The following is a 15,302-nucleotide window of genomic DNA, read 5'->3' on the forward strand; positions in this document are numbered from 1 at the left end:
GGAATTAATTGAAGCAGCCGTCATTCAACACATTTGGAGGAGGCATCAAAAGTCAACAATAAAATCAATAATCATCAAGGATCACATCATCCTACATGTTCACGTGACTTATCATACATCATCACACCAAGATATACATGCAGACTTGTGATTGGGTTAGCATACACGTGGGTTATTAATTCAACATCATCATTGGGCCGATAACAAGGCAGCACATGTGGGCAACAATCACGTGACTCTGGCGGAGACTTTTTGGGCTTTTACTTTCGGGGCCGACATCATCATTGAGGAAAAAAAAATCACAAATATATTATTATCTTCGACGACAGTAGGAGGGGGTTTTTCAATCACACTTCGGGATGACAACCGAAGCCGGTGAAGATCAACCAATCCAGATGAGCGGCTAGTCTTTTTAATGGTTTCCTCCGGATGGAGGGTTTTTGTAAGTTAACAGATTTTATGTGTTTGGTGACAATCGTTTGACTCAGTGATCTAAGCATTCGATGCTTTTCACTTGTGATTTAGTTGATTAATTGTAATCGATTTCATTTGCTTAACCTTAGTCTTTGATCATTCAGTTCCCGAGAGTTCTAGTAATTGGGATATATTTGTTATGAGATTAGGGTTGGTAATTGTGATTGGTAACCACTAGATAACCTCCCGTTATGTATTGACCGGAGTACTTAGTCTTTGGTTATCACAATTAGTTGATTAGGTTAGTCCACTTATGTCTATGTAAGTGTTCGATTAAACACATAATTGAAGTTACTGCAAAACCTGAAATCTGGAGGAACCATTATTCTTTCTATTGATTTAAATCTCACTTTTAGTTTGTAATTTTTAGTTAACCACAAATCAAACAATTATCAGTTTATTTTTTTATAGTTGTTAATAAATACTTAACATTACACACTTTCCACAATCCTCCTCTGGTTCGATATCCGACTTACTCTAGCTACTAGTTTATTTCGGTTTTTGCATGTCCATAACGACAGACATCATTCATCAAAATAAAAAGTTATGAAAAATGAAAAAGTGTTCCGAAAACCGACGCTTTTTACACATTTCGCCCTTTTACTGACCACTAACCCAACCACCCACCTTTAGCCCAAGCCTAACCCTTCACCCAAAAGTCCTCTTGATATTTACAAAGGTGTATAGTTAAAAAGGATGAGGATTGATTGCTTGGCAAGCTTATGGTAGGAGAAAGTTCCATGCCGCTCTCGAGTGATTCACTAAAAATACATCTTCGGCCGAGTGTTAAGTGATCCCCCATGAGGTATGTGAACTTGTATATAAATGGAATTTTAAAAGGCATGTTATGCCCTAATAAATAATTTATCTTATGTAATGTTTTTAATAAATCATGACGAATAGGAATGTAAATAAATAAAAATAAAACTTAATAAAGAATCTTGGAAATCCCGACACTCTATGACAAGCCCAAAATCTTACTCTTCTACCCATTCAATTTGGGAGTGTAAAGCCACATTATAAAAAATTTTGCTTGAGAACAAGCAAAGATTCAAGTGTTGGGGTATTTGATGTGCACAAAATGCAACATATAAATTACATCAATTGTGACATAAAACTAACCCTTTTTTAGTACTAATGTTGGAAAAAAGTGTGTTTTTGTCTTCCTTTTTGTATTTTCAGGATTAAATAAGCTCAAATGAACAAAAGAAGCAAAAAGGCAGCTAAATCTAACAAAAATACAAGAAAAGGAACAAACGTGGCATGCCCGGCCTCCCCGACAGCATCTTCCCAAGCAAAACAAGAGAACAGAAGGCTGAACACGCCCCGTGCTCAATGAGCACAGGGACGTGCCCAAGTGTCAGCAGAAAAGACAAAGTTGTAGAAGGTTCTATCGCCCACCACGGGGTCGTGCTCAGCGGACACGGGGCCGTGGTCAACTCTAAGATTCGCAGAATCTAGGGAAATCTTGATAGTACAGATACGCTTCTGCACACGGGGTCGTGCTTAGCGGACACGGGGGCATGGTCAACTAATGCAGACAAACTGCAATTAATGAAGAAAGAGAAGGAGGATGGACACGGGGTCGTGCCCGAGCTGCTGTTAAGGCTATAAATAGGTGTGCTTGGCTCATTTGCAAACCATCCCTAGGCACACCACCTCTCTCACACTTCACCCACCATCCACCACCATCACAACACCATCATCCACCACCATCATCCATCATAGAGTGTGTGAGTCGTCTCGGGATCCAAGATTGATCGTATGAGTTCTTGACAATGAAAGGCCATGTTTGCCTAAGTCTCTTTCATCACTAGGTGAAGACAAGTGTTTAATGTAATACTTTTTATTTTTAATCTTTTCGCACTTTTTATTTGGTTATGTATTAATGACTTTAATAACTAGTTTCTTATGTTGAAGGTGATTCTTCTATATCGTTTGTCCGTGGTGTCTTGGCATTATTTTACTGTCTATATAAAATAAAATATTTTTACCATTCATGTCTTCACGGTCTATATGGAGATATGTTGGCTACCTGATCGGGGGTTAAGGGAACGGTTTGGTAAGAGTCTTGCCATTGTTCAGTGTATACATCCTGCAAAGGACCTGGGTCAAATTTAGTAGGACCTCCTTCAATACCCACCGGTATTGGATGGCGGGGGTCCAAACTCTTTGATCCCATCATAAGTAAGCTACTATTAAAACTTTAACCCGGCTACTTAGGACTGTATCCCTGCTGATTCAGACTACTTAGCCGAGGGTAACCTCACCTTCAAAAGAGGATCCTACCACATTATGTATTAATAACTTAATTAATTATCTTTCAATAATCCGACCCTTTAGGATTGTATCTTTGCTGACTCAAACTAGTGGGTTAAGGGTAACGTCACCTTTAAAAGAGAGGCCTATTACAATAACTAAGATAATCTCTTAAAAAGTACAAAAGTGCGAAAATAATCAAAGGTTACACTACACACGAGTCGGATCCAAGTGATTCATCTTGTCTATCTGTTTACTTTTATTTTATTTTTCTGCATTTTAGTTAGTTTTATTTTTCTAGTTTAAAACCTTTTTTCTAACTTTTGATTTGATTAGACGTTGAGGATAAACCGGTACTAAAAGCTCTTGTGTCCTTGGACGACCTCGGTATCTTACCAACACTATACTACGCTCACGATGGGTGCACTTGCCCATACGTGTGTTTAGTGTTAGTAAATATCGTGTTTTATAAATTTAAAACTTGGCTAAAAAAGTGTAAAAGGGCTTAAAATATACACCTAAAATATAACACACTTCACGCACATTGTCGTACGTGAAGTACGTTAAGCCGTAATGTACGTTAACCTTCCTCTCTCTCTCTCTCTCTCTCTCTATATATATATATATATATATATAGGGGCTGGTTAACGTACAAATGCGCTTATCGTACATTACGTATGTTACAATCTCAGCCGTCAGATCATCTTCCCGCTTTGAAAATCGCATGTTGTTTTTTTTGTAACAATTTCGCATGTTTTTTTGTAACAAAATTATCACATGCGAAATTGAATTACCACATGCGAAATTTTACAAAAAAAACAACCTTCTATTTCATCAAAATTATCACATGCAAAATTGAATTAACACATGCGAAATTGTTACAAAAAAACAACCTTCTATTTCATCAAAATTATCACATGCGAAATTGAATTAACACATGCGAAATTGTTACAAAAAAACACCTGCTTTTTCATCAAATTTATCACATGCGAAATTATTACAAAAAAAAAAAAAATAACATGCGATTTTCATTGCGGGGAGATGATCTGACGGCTGAGATTGTAGCGTACGTAATGTACGATAAGGGAATTTGTACAGTACCCTTTACCTCTATATATATATATATATATATATATATATATATATATATATATATATATATATATATATATATATATATAAATATTAGTTCTTTAAATTTATTTTTGTTTTATTTATTAAAATATTTTTATATAAATAAGGAAAAGACCAAAGTACCCTTATGTGATTTGATTTAACCAAAAAAATTAACTAGGTTAGGGTTAAAGGACATAACGTGCAGGATTTTGAAACATTAAGTACAAAACTCATCAATTTTAAAGGTAAAAGACACCGCCTGCAATTTGTTACAAACATAAATAACAAAACTTACAATTTACTCTTAAGGAAATTTATAAAGGTTAGTTGTAGTGACGGTTCAGTTTAGTTAATTAATTGTACATATACATTGATAACCATACACAAACCATAAAAACTAGTTAACAATAAAAAACACTATAAAACCACTGATTTGGTTTTTAATTTTATATCGGTTATGGTTTGATTTTTTTGGTTTATATGTGTACCTATGCTTATTCAGGTTGTCGGTGTTCTAGAAAATTTTGTATAATTAAATCAGGGTTAAGTCAAATACGCGTTTAATTATATTTATTTTTTGAAAGCAAATACGCGTATTAACGGAAACGCATTATCGGTTTAGAAAATATACGAACCTTAATCCTAAACTTTCTTGCTTACTAAGGTATTACTCACCTTATTAAATAAACTATTCGAACACGCAAATCTCATTTCAAACTTATAATTCATTGTTTTCTCTGATAATTTGAATTCATTGCCATGGCAATCTTTAGAATTCTTCTACTTTTGTGCATACTTTCACTAGCTTTCGGCGAAAAACATTTGGACACAGATCCTCACTTACTTTCAAGGCCTATGATGATCGAGCTTCCCGAAAACTTGGAACTGCGAAGCGATGATTCGATAGAAGAAATTCGATTAAGATGTATGAGATGGAGAGTCGGGGTTGAGGCGAAGGATGTGAGTCCATGGACGACGATTCCAGCTGAGTGTGTTGATTACGTGAAGGAATATATGTTGGGTGGATCGTATGAGATAGATCTAGAAATGGTGTCGAATGAAGCAGCAGAATTCGCTAAGAGTGTTGAGTTGAAAGGTGATGGAATGGATGCTTGGGTGTTTGATGTTGATGAAACTTTGCTTTCGAATCTAGCGTACTACTCTCAGCATGGTTACGGGTAGGTTTCTGTTCATCTCTAATTCTAGGTTATGATTCGGTTTTATGTCGATGGCAATTGCGATTATGAAATGATCTATACGTCGCGTAACCTTTTTCATTTTCCAATAGAATCTCTGATTATGTCATATTTATAGGGGCGTATAGACAAAAAAACCATTTACCCCTGAGTTAGGCCTAGACTGGGGTAAATTGGTCTTTTTGCCTCTTTTATATGCCTAGTATAGGCCTGTATGAGGCGTGTGTGTGTGTGTGTATATATATATATATATATATATATAGGGGAGGGTTTAAATGAGAACGCTATATATATATATATAGGGGAGGGTTTAAATGAGAACGCTAAATATTGTGAGAACCGTGAGAACAAATAAAAAAACCATGAAAACTTGGTCAAAAACAATTCAAATTCAATTTTTTTTTTCTACACTTATCATTATTATTCGAATACAATGTTAGAAATTCAATTTACACGTTTAAATTTACGTGAATTCGTAAATAAAGAAAATTTACACATGTGTAAGTTTGCCATTTACACATGTGTAAAGCTGTTATATTTACACATGTGTAAAAAATCTAAAAAAGAGTGATTTTGAAATGAGAAATGAATTGTTTGATGTTATAAATTCTTGTTTTGATGTTGTATCTTAATTACAATGAGGTTTGTATTAAAAAAAATTGGTTTTGATTGGTTTTTTCATTTGTTCTCACGGTTCTCGCAATATTTAGCGTTCTCAAGATAACCCTCCCCTATATCTTGAGAACGCTAAATATTGCGAGAACCGTGAGAACAAATGAAAAAACCAATCAAAACCAATTTTTTTAATACAAACCTCATTGTAATTAAGATACAACATCAAAACAAGAATTTATAACATCAAACAATTCATTTCTCCTTTCAAAATCACTCTTTTTAGATTTTTTACACATGTGTAAATATAACAGATTTACACATGTGTAAATGGCAAACTTACACATGTGTAAATTTTCTTTATTTACGAATTCACGTAAATTTAAACGTGTAAATTAAATTTCTAACATTGTATTCGAATAATAATGATAAGTGTAGAAAAAAATTGAATTTGAATTGTTTTTGACCAAGTTCTCATGGTTTTTTCATTTGTTCTCACGGTTCTCACAATATTTAGTGTTCTCATTTAAACCCTCCCCTATATATATATATATATATATATATATATATATATATATATATATATAGGGAGCCGCTAGAATGAAAACCACCCCGAGTTGTAAGAACCGCGAGAACTACACCCCACGGGTGGGCGTTCACCATGATTTTTTTTTTACAACTAGATGTGTGTATTATAAACACAGCCGTAAAAAAAAAATTTAAACGCCGCGGCCGAGGGGGTAGTTTTTTACACCACAAGTTTGGTGAAAAAAAAAAGAAAAAAGAAAAAAATTAAAAACACCAAACTTGTGGTGTAAAAAACTACCCCCTCGGCCGCGACGTTTAAATTTTTTTTTACGGCTGTGTTTATAATACACACATCTAGTTGTAAAAAAAAAATCATGGTGAACGCCCACCCGTGGGGTGTAGTTCTCGCGGTTCTTACAACTCGAGGTGGTTCTCATTCTAGCAGCCCCCTATATATATAGGGAGAGGATCATGAGAAAACTAGATATAAATGAGAAAACTAGAAACCTAACTAAAATCCACTAAAAAGGAGGGGGAGAGAGACTTTTAATGAAGGAGGGGGGACTTTTAATGAAGGAGGGGTAAAATTGGAAAAAAAATATATAACTTTTCAAACATTTCCCATTTCTCCATACGCTATCATTTTAAAACAAAAATGGCACCATAAGATCACAAATTTTCTGATGTAGTGAGTAGTACGATAATGAAGATCAAACACGTTGATTCTGTGAATGCCCGTGTCGTTCTTCCCCAACCCCAAAATTCAACCCAAAGGGCTCGGAATTTGAAGTGAAAAACTGTTTTTCTCAAAATTCAATTCTCATTCATCAAATGATTAGGGCAATACATAAATAGAGACAGAAATTCGAAACGGGCCTAAAAAAGACAACGGGCCAAACACAAGCCCAAAAACAAAATGCCCAAAATACTTGAAAAAACATAAAAATGGAAAAAAGTAATAGAAATAAGCGTTTTTTCGGCCCGGACGATGACCGTAGGCGGTATGCAGCAAGATAGAGCTCGTTCTCCCGTTCGTTTTGGCTGGTCACACGCCCCAAACGGACTCCCGTAGCCCAAGTTAGAGCCATTTCAATGAAGCCCCTTTTGTGACGCGATCCTGGGCCTCCAAGTACCGGATGGCCCGCTCTTCCACGCTTGGGCCCGCATCATTTTCTTATCTTTCATTCAAGTATATTCGAGCATATTTTTTATGACATAAAAAAAGATTTATGGTGTCGTCTTTTTTTCAACACTATTATTATAGTTGTGTACATGTGCAATATAACATGTACTACAATTGCATTACATGCTTAAAATTAGTTTTTTGAGTCTAGTTTAGCTTTTAGGGTTAGTTTTTTTGGAGGTTTAGGATTAGGATTAAGTTTTTTTTTTTTTTTTTTTTTTTTTTTTTTTTGGGGGGGGGGTTAGGTTTTTGGGGGGGTGGGGGTTTAGGTTTAGGTTTTTTTCGGGTTTATGTTTAGGGTTTAGTTTTAGGTTTTTGGGAGGTGGGGGGTTAGGCTTTTGGTGGGAGGGTGAATTTAGGTTTTTGGGGGGTGGGGGTGGGGGGGTTTATGTTTTTGGGGGGTGTCGGTGGGGGGTGGGTTAAGTGGTTTAGGCTTTCCGTATTAGTGCACATGTGCAGTACAACAAAAAAAAAATTTTTTTTTTTGAAAATTTTTTTCCATACATAAAAAGTAGCGATTTTTCTTTAAAAAATTGTAACAAAAAAAAATTTGGTATTTTTTTAGGTTTTTTTAGTTAGTTTTTTGGTTTTCTCATTTAAACTAGTTTTCTCATGATCCATCCCCTATATATATATATATATAGGGAGGGGCTTATGCGAGAACCACCCTTATTGTAAGAACCTTGAGAACCAATGTGAACACAACCTAAAATAGCTAAAAAAAACCTAAAAAATCCTAACCCCCCCCCCCCCCAAAAAACCTAACCTCCCCCCCCCCTCCAAAAACCTAACCTCCCCCCCCCCTCCAAAAAAAAAACCTAACCCCCCCCCCCTCCAAAGCTAAATGCTAAAAACTAAAAACTAAAACCCCCAAAAAACCTAAACAAAACCTAACCCCCCCCGGCCAAAAAAAAAAAAAAAAAACCTAAACCCCTCTCCCCCACCCCCACCCCCCAAAAACCTAAACCCCTCCCCCCCCAAGCTAAAATGCTAAAAACTAAACCCCCAAAAAACCTAAAAAAACTAAAAAAATTAAAAAAAACTCTAATTTTTTTTTAATATTTTTTATGCTCAAATCGCTACTTTTAGTGGCAAAAAAAAAATTTCTTTTGGCTTCGAAAAGTAGCGATTTTTATATAAAAATATTAAAAAAAAATTTGTGTGATTTTTAGCTATTTTTAGACATTTTTTGTGTGTTCACATTGGTTCTCGCGGTTCTCACAATAAGAGGTGGTTCTCGCATGATCTTCTCCCTATATATATATATATATATATATATATATATATATATATATATATATATATATATATATATATATATATATATATATATATAATAGGTTTCTTTTTTTTAAAACACTTTTATAAATGGTAAGTTACCATTTTAACCTTGAGTTAGGCCTACACTAGGGGCAAAACATGACTATAATGGTCTTTTGGACCATACTATACGCCCCGTCTAGCCCTATATGTGGCATATATTTTTAATTTTTTTGTTTTCTCTTTTTAATATCCATAACACAAATATTAATTCTAAAAAAAAACTCATATTAATATCAATAACACTAATATTAATTATAAAAAACTTATATTAATTATAATAACACAAATATTAATTTTAAAAAACTCTTATTAATTATAATAACTCTAATATTAATTATAAAAAACTCATATTAATTATAGTAACTCGTATAGGCCTGTAGGTGTAGTATGGGTCTCTCATATGACTATAGGTGTGGTTTAGGTCTTGTATAGGCATATACAGGTGTTGTATCATATCCTATACTTGTTAATTTTATTTATTTAAAACAAAAAATTTATTTTTGTATAAAAGTTTTCTAAAACGATTAATATTGTATTAAATGTTTGTTAAAAAAACTTTATATACGTCCCATATAGGCCTATACGTGGCATATATGGGGCACTAACGAAAATCAAGAGGTTTTTTCATTAGACCAAGATTCATATTCACATACATAAGAAGTATATAGGAAGAAGAATAGTCTGTGATTTCTTTTTGAAAAAAAAAGAACTGGCTTCACTGACTTCGGCCAGTTTCTTTCATCAATTCCCGAGGCATATATGAGACCTATACGAGGGGTCCTATATGCCTATAAGAGGCATATACGAGCAGCTAAACCAGAACTGGCATGAGTTAGACACTGAGTTTGATGTAACCCTATACGCCCCGTATAGGCCTATACGAGACATATACGAGATAAAGGGTGTGCAAATGGGCAAATAGGGTGTGCGGATAGTATGATCCTTTTAAAATGCGAACAATTTTAATAAACAAAAAGTTTAAAAATGAATGAACTTTGAACAAACAAACGATTCAAAGAAATGGAAGGTTTGAAAAACATAAACCATTCTAAAAAAAGTTTGAATATTTTTCAAACTTTTATTTAGAATGGTTTATCTATTCATATATTCCATTTCTTTGTCGTTCATTTTTTTAAAACTCGTTATTTTTTTAACCTTTGGTTTATTAAATTCGTGTGCTTCTTAAAACCTTACACTTGTTAACTTATTTTTTAAGGTTTTGTTTTTTTATAAACGTCGTTTTTTAAAATCTTCGTTTTCTAAAGCGCTCATTCGTTAAGAATTGATCTTTTTTAAATTCCTTCAATTTTTAAAATCGTTCACTTTTTTGTTCTTTTTCCCTAATGACTAAGTAAATTGAATACAAAGTTTAAAAAGGAACGATTTTAAATACGGTTTTAAAATGAACGATTCAAAAAGAAATGCTTTTAAAAATGAACGACTTAAAAAACAAATTATTTAAAAAAGTTTAAAACACAAATGATTTTAAAAGAATGGTATAAAATGAATAATTTAAAAAAATAAAAGAAAAACAACTTTAAAAAGAATGGTTTAAAAAAAAATTAAAAACAAATGATTTAAAAGTCACGTTTAGAAAAAACGGTTAAAGAAAATAAGTATTTATATGTATATTAAAAACTTAATTTGGTAAATAATAATTATGAAAATAACGAAATAATAAAAAAAATTTGAGTAATTGCATTAATAATCTCTTAAATATTAAAGAATTTTGTAGTTATCAAAAACAACCCAAAGGTATATAATGACCTAATTACCCTTACACTAACTGCAAAAAAGTAACAAATTTAGCGTCAGGGGCCAAAACCATTATAAAATGCAAACTCAGGATTTGATACGTCAAAAGATTAGTTTTTGGGCTGAAAAGGTTAAACTGTCTAAACTATAGGAGCCAAAATGGTAGTTTACTCTATATGAAATTATAAAGTTTTGAACTGATATATAAATTTTCCTTGTAATGTATTCCACCAGGTCAGAGATTTTCGATCATGTTCAATTTGACAGTTGGGTTCTTGAAGGAATGGCACAAGCAATCAAACCTAGTTTGAAGCTTTACGAAGAGGTTTCGAAGTTAGGATTTAAGATGTTTTTGTTAACGGGGCGAGCTGAGAACAAAAGGAGTATTACCATAAACAATTTGACTAAGGTCGGATTTGAGAATTGGGATCGACTCATTTTGAGGTACGTATTAGAATCCGAACAAGATCTTTTGTTATTTTTATTGCAACTAACATTCAAATTTGTTTAGGGGAGCTGGTGATGATGGAAAAACTGCGGTAGCATTCAAATCGGACAAAAGAAAACAAATTGTGGAAGAGGGATTTAGAATCATAGGAAATTTGGGTGATCAGTGGAGTGATCTAATAGGTTCATATGTGTCTATTAGATCATTCAAGCTTTCAAACCCTATGTATTTTATTTCTTGATTGTTAGGAATTTTTTTTACCATTACGGTTGTTTGTTTTATGGTTAGTTGTGTGATTACTATTGTAATGCTGATGTTGAGATCTCATATGAAAGTGTAAATTTGTTGGTTGTCATGTGCTTTTTACATTTACCATTTGTACATTTATACATTCGGGTTCAAGTTTAACTAAGTATGTTTGAGTTGTAAATAATAACTAACTAGTATTTGACACCGCGCGCGTTGCGGCGCGGGATCCGATTGTTATGGGCTTGTATTCTACCTCACGCGTTGTGACACGGGATTTAATCCTTTTAGGCTTGTATTTTACCTCATATGTTGCAGCACGGGATTCAATCATTATATCGTTAATGTTATGGGCTTGTATTTTACCTCACAGGTTGCGGCGCGGGATTCAATTCCTCTGGGCTTGTATTTTACCTCACGCGTTGCAGCATGGGATTCAATCTTAATAGGATCGAATCGTTATGGGCTTGTATTTTACCTCGCGCGTTGCGGCGCGGGATTCAATTGTTATGTGATCCGGGATTTGATCGTTATGGACTTATATTTTACCTCACGCGCTAGGGTGCGGGATTCAATTGTTATGGGCTCGTATTTTACCTCAAACGTTAGGATTCGATCGTTATCGGCTCGTATTTTACGGTTTACCCCGCGGGACAAGATTCGATCGTTATCAGCTCAGCGAAACACAAAAGAAGTAAAACTTTTATGTAAACTCAATTATACACTATACAACAATCAATTATTGATGATATTCACTGGCGATGTAGCTTACACAGATGCACAACATTCAACATTATCTAGTGATTTGGTCGGTCACATGCAATCCAATCCGCTACCAGAGGCCATTCACCTTTTTAGCACTACCATCTGAACACCATAAAACCGTTTAGTGCTTGTAAACCATGTTGTATCATGTGTCATAATCCACCGCCTAAATCATACAATAAAAAACATAAAACCTACATAGATGGTAAATAAGATACAATGCACAATGTACAACCTCTATAGCCTGAAAATGTTATACATTTCATATTACATATATCCTATTATCTATTATTTACAAGAACCTAAACTAAGTGTACAACATACTTTAACATAGAACACCTTCTAAACACAATGTATAAGAAAGTGATGCCTAAGTATGTTACAAATTAATATCCTATTATCTATTATTTACAAGAACCTAAACTAAGTGTACAACATACTTTAACATAGAACACCTTTTAAACATAATATACAAGAACATGATGCCTAAGTGTGTTACAAATTAATAGTATATAAATAACAATTATAAACTTAACAAAAAAAGAACAGAAAAAAAAATAACTTTGTTACCATAAAATGAATTGCCGGGGTTTAAGTATCACCATGACTTTGTTCGAGACACGTTAATGGATATTCTCAGACGAGCAGGGATCTCGGCAAAGAAAGAGGCACCGGTTAATTTTCTTACAGACCCGGCGGAAGGGAGGTCAACCCTACGCCCGGCAGACGTGCTAGCTTTTGGTTGGGAGGGCGGGAAACATGCTTGTGGCGGGTTCCGGGAAAATGGGTTTGTGGCGGGGTAAGCGGTACTGAAAGCAGAGTCAAAGAAGGTGGAAAAGCACGCGAAAGCTTGTGAGGATAATCAACATGCCTTTGTCCCCCTGGCGTTTGACACGTTCGGCTCCTTGGCGCCGGAGGCAGTTCGGTTCTTGGCTAGAGTTCAGCGTGTAGTCCACAACAATTTTCCGACCCCTCAGGGGCGAGACTTTGTTTTTAGTAGATTAGGGTTTTGTATTCAGAAGGGGATGGCGGCGCAGTTTATTGCTTGTCTACCTGCTATCCTTATGTAATTTGTCCTGATGATTGAAATGAAATAATAAAAGTTAAAAAGAAAAGGGAGAGAGAATATATGAGACTTTCATAAGTCATCAATAAAGTTTAAAAGTTGATTTCTATTTTATGAAATTAACCTGTTATATAATATATGATGAAAAAGCACACACTCTGAAAGTGAGTTAACTTCCATACCTCATTATATCAGTTTTACAAATTATTATCTAATTTAAAGCACAAAGTCGGTGCCTTTTACACATTTCATCCCTCTCAATTGTTTACTAATTTGACCCCTCATTTTTTCCCTCTCAGCTTCAATGTGACTTGCTAACGTTTTTGCTCTTTTGCTATATATTAGAGTATACTGGTAGAGTTGTATGTATAGTGTTAGTTAGTTTGTTGAGGATTGTTTGTTAGTTGGTTATTCCTCATTTGTATATATATAGACTATCACTATGCTTGTTATTTTCCGGCGAAACAGTTATCTTTCCGGCCAATCTTTCATCTTTTCGATTCAATCTTCTCCGATCTCCGATCATCTTCTCCGATCTCTGAACATCTTCTCCGATCTCCGATCATCTTCTCCGATCTCCAAACATCTTCTCCGATCTCCGATCATCTTCTCCGATCAACTTCTCCGATCTCCAATCTCCAATCATCTTCTTCAATCAACCTAATATTTCCTCCGAATCTTCAACATGACATCAACTAGCATCAATGTTAAACTAGATAAAAACAATTATCTAAAATGGAGGCACCAAATTCTTACCGAATCTTTAAGTGCTTTCTTTCACCTTTTTCTCAGATGACAACAATCGGAAATCCTGAATCCAAGATTCACAAGATCAAAACGCATAAGAAATCAAGAAATCAACTAATTTCACTAATACTAGAACGAATTCCACAAATGGGTTTCACCATTTTACCTCTAGGATTTCAAGTTGTGTAGAGGACTTTAAAGTTGCAGGACCTTTAATTTGCTATTTAGGTAGTTTTGCTTAGCACATTCCTTTTAATTCACAGTCTAGAGCTTCTTAATTGAGTTTAAGTTTCTTTTTGAGTTGTTGGATTTCATGTGTGGTGGTCTTATGTCAGTTTTAACTGAATGAACTTGATGCATGTATGGTTGGTTTTATTTGAGTATTTGTTTGTTAATTTGTTGATGACAAACAATTCTTGACTGGGGGGGATACCAAAGGACTCTGCCCTTCCATCCCTTGGCCGACAATTATAATTGTCGAAAAAACTATGATAGGGATAAGGGTTCCTTCATGTCATTCATTAGACAACAACCTCTAAATAATGAAAAGAATAGTTAATAGCATAAATAAGTGTCATTTTGTGATGTTTTGACCCATTTGGAGAAACTTTCATGTCACAAGAAACTCACCATTTTTGGCTTTATGGCTTTAGGTATGTAGTCTTTTTACCTAGCTTATGAGTTGTTTGTTTTTATAATTCATTTTGTATGAATATGCATTTTCAGTTTGGAAGTCACACAACTTTCACCTTTGTACCTGATATGAGTTTCACCCAGCAATTTGGTGTGGTACACAAAAAAGTTTCACTAGATGTGGCTAAAATTTTATATTTCATTTTAACATTTAAGATGAAAAACTATTTATTTCACAACCTAGAGTTTTTTTCACTAAGTTTAAGTTGCTTCTTGAGTTACTGGATTTCATGTGTGGTGGTTTGATGTCCGTTTATTACTCATTGAACTTCATGCATGTATGGTTGATTTTATTTAAGTACGTCATGATTACATACTTAGGTTTTTAAAAACACAATCATTTGTTAATTTAGTGATGACAATATCTTTACGTTTAGCCATGTCTTGAGTATCAATTAGTTTATGAGTGGAACTTTGTATCAGTTCTAAAAATTAAAAAATGACTAAAATTAATGTACTTTTGAGTTACCCATAGTCTGTCTCAACAAATACGGCTAGAGAAATAATAAAAAAAATGCTTCACTAAGTTTAAAAAACATATTTTCATGAACAATAGCGTCACGTGAGTTAAAAATCTTACTTTCATGAAAAATGGCATCTTCTTTCTCCCATTTGCATTGTACGTGCGTCAATTAGGAAATAGTGGGGTGTTTAGTTGCATTCGGGTTGCTATTGTTAGGCTTAGATTGTTGGACTCTATTGTTTAAACAACATTAGATGTAAACATGGCAAAATACTTAATTTACTTGCTGGTGTTTAGTAGTTAGAAAAAATAAGTTAGGTGAAACTCTTTCTCCGGTCACTAATACATTGGCTAAATCTTTATGTTTCTTTTCGTCATTTTATAGTTGTCTAATGATTATGGGTATAAAGATCTACTTACTAGTTCTT

At 34.1% G+C, this 15,302-nt stretch overlaps 1 protein-coding gene and 2 long non-coding RNA genes across 3 annotated transcripts; 1 reads left to right on the forward strand and 2 right to left on the reverse strand.

The window, feature by feature from the left end:
* Positions 1–4,528: 4,528 nt before the first annotated feature.
* LOC110936839 (acid phosphatase 1) lies at positions 4,529–11,249 on the forward strand. The gene is made up of 3 exons (XM_022179248.2): positions 4,529–5,027; positions 10,681–10,890; positions 10,958–11,249. Exons 1-3 carry the CDS (start codon positions 4,609–4,611, stop codon positions 11,133–11,135), a joined length of 807 nt encoding a protein of 268 aa, XP_022034940.1. The 5' UTR covers positions 4,529–4,608; the 3' UTR covers positions 11,136–11,249.
* A 573-nt stretch (positions 11,250–11,822) lies between these two features.
* LOC110934859 lies at positions 11,823–12,945 on the reverse strand. Its single transcript, XR_002588685.2, has 2 exons — positions 12,476–12,945; positions 11,823–12,071 (listed from the first exon to the last, which is right to left on the reverse strand). It is a non-coding gene; the product is annotated as an uncharacterized LOC110934859 (long non-coding RNA).
* A 162-nt stretch (positions 12,946–13,107) lies between these two features.
* LOC110934858 lies at positions 13,108–14,364 on the reverse strand. Its single transcript, XR_002588684.2, has 3 exons — positions 13,885–14,364; positions 13,728–13,782; positions 13,108–13,649 (listed from the first exon to the last, which is right to left on the reverse strand). It is a non-coding gene; the product is annotated as an uncharacterized LOC110934858 (long non-coding RNA).
* Positions 14,365–15,302: the final 938 nt, after the last annotated feature.

The sequence above is a fragment of the Helianthus annuus genome, chromosome 4 (genome assembly GCF_002127325.2).
Source record: "Helianthus annuus cultivar XRQ/B chromosome 4, HanXRQr2.0-SUNRISE, whole genome shotgun sequence".
Lineage (NCBI taxonomy): Eukaryota > Viridiplantae > Streptophyta > Magnoliopsida > Asterales > Asteraceae > Helianthus > Helianthus annuus.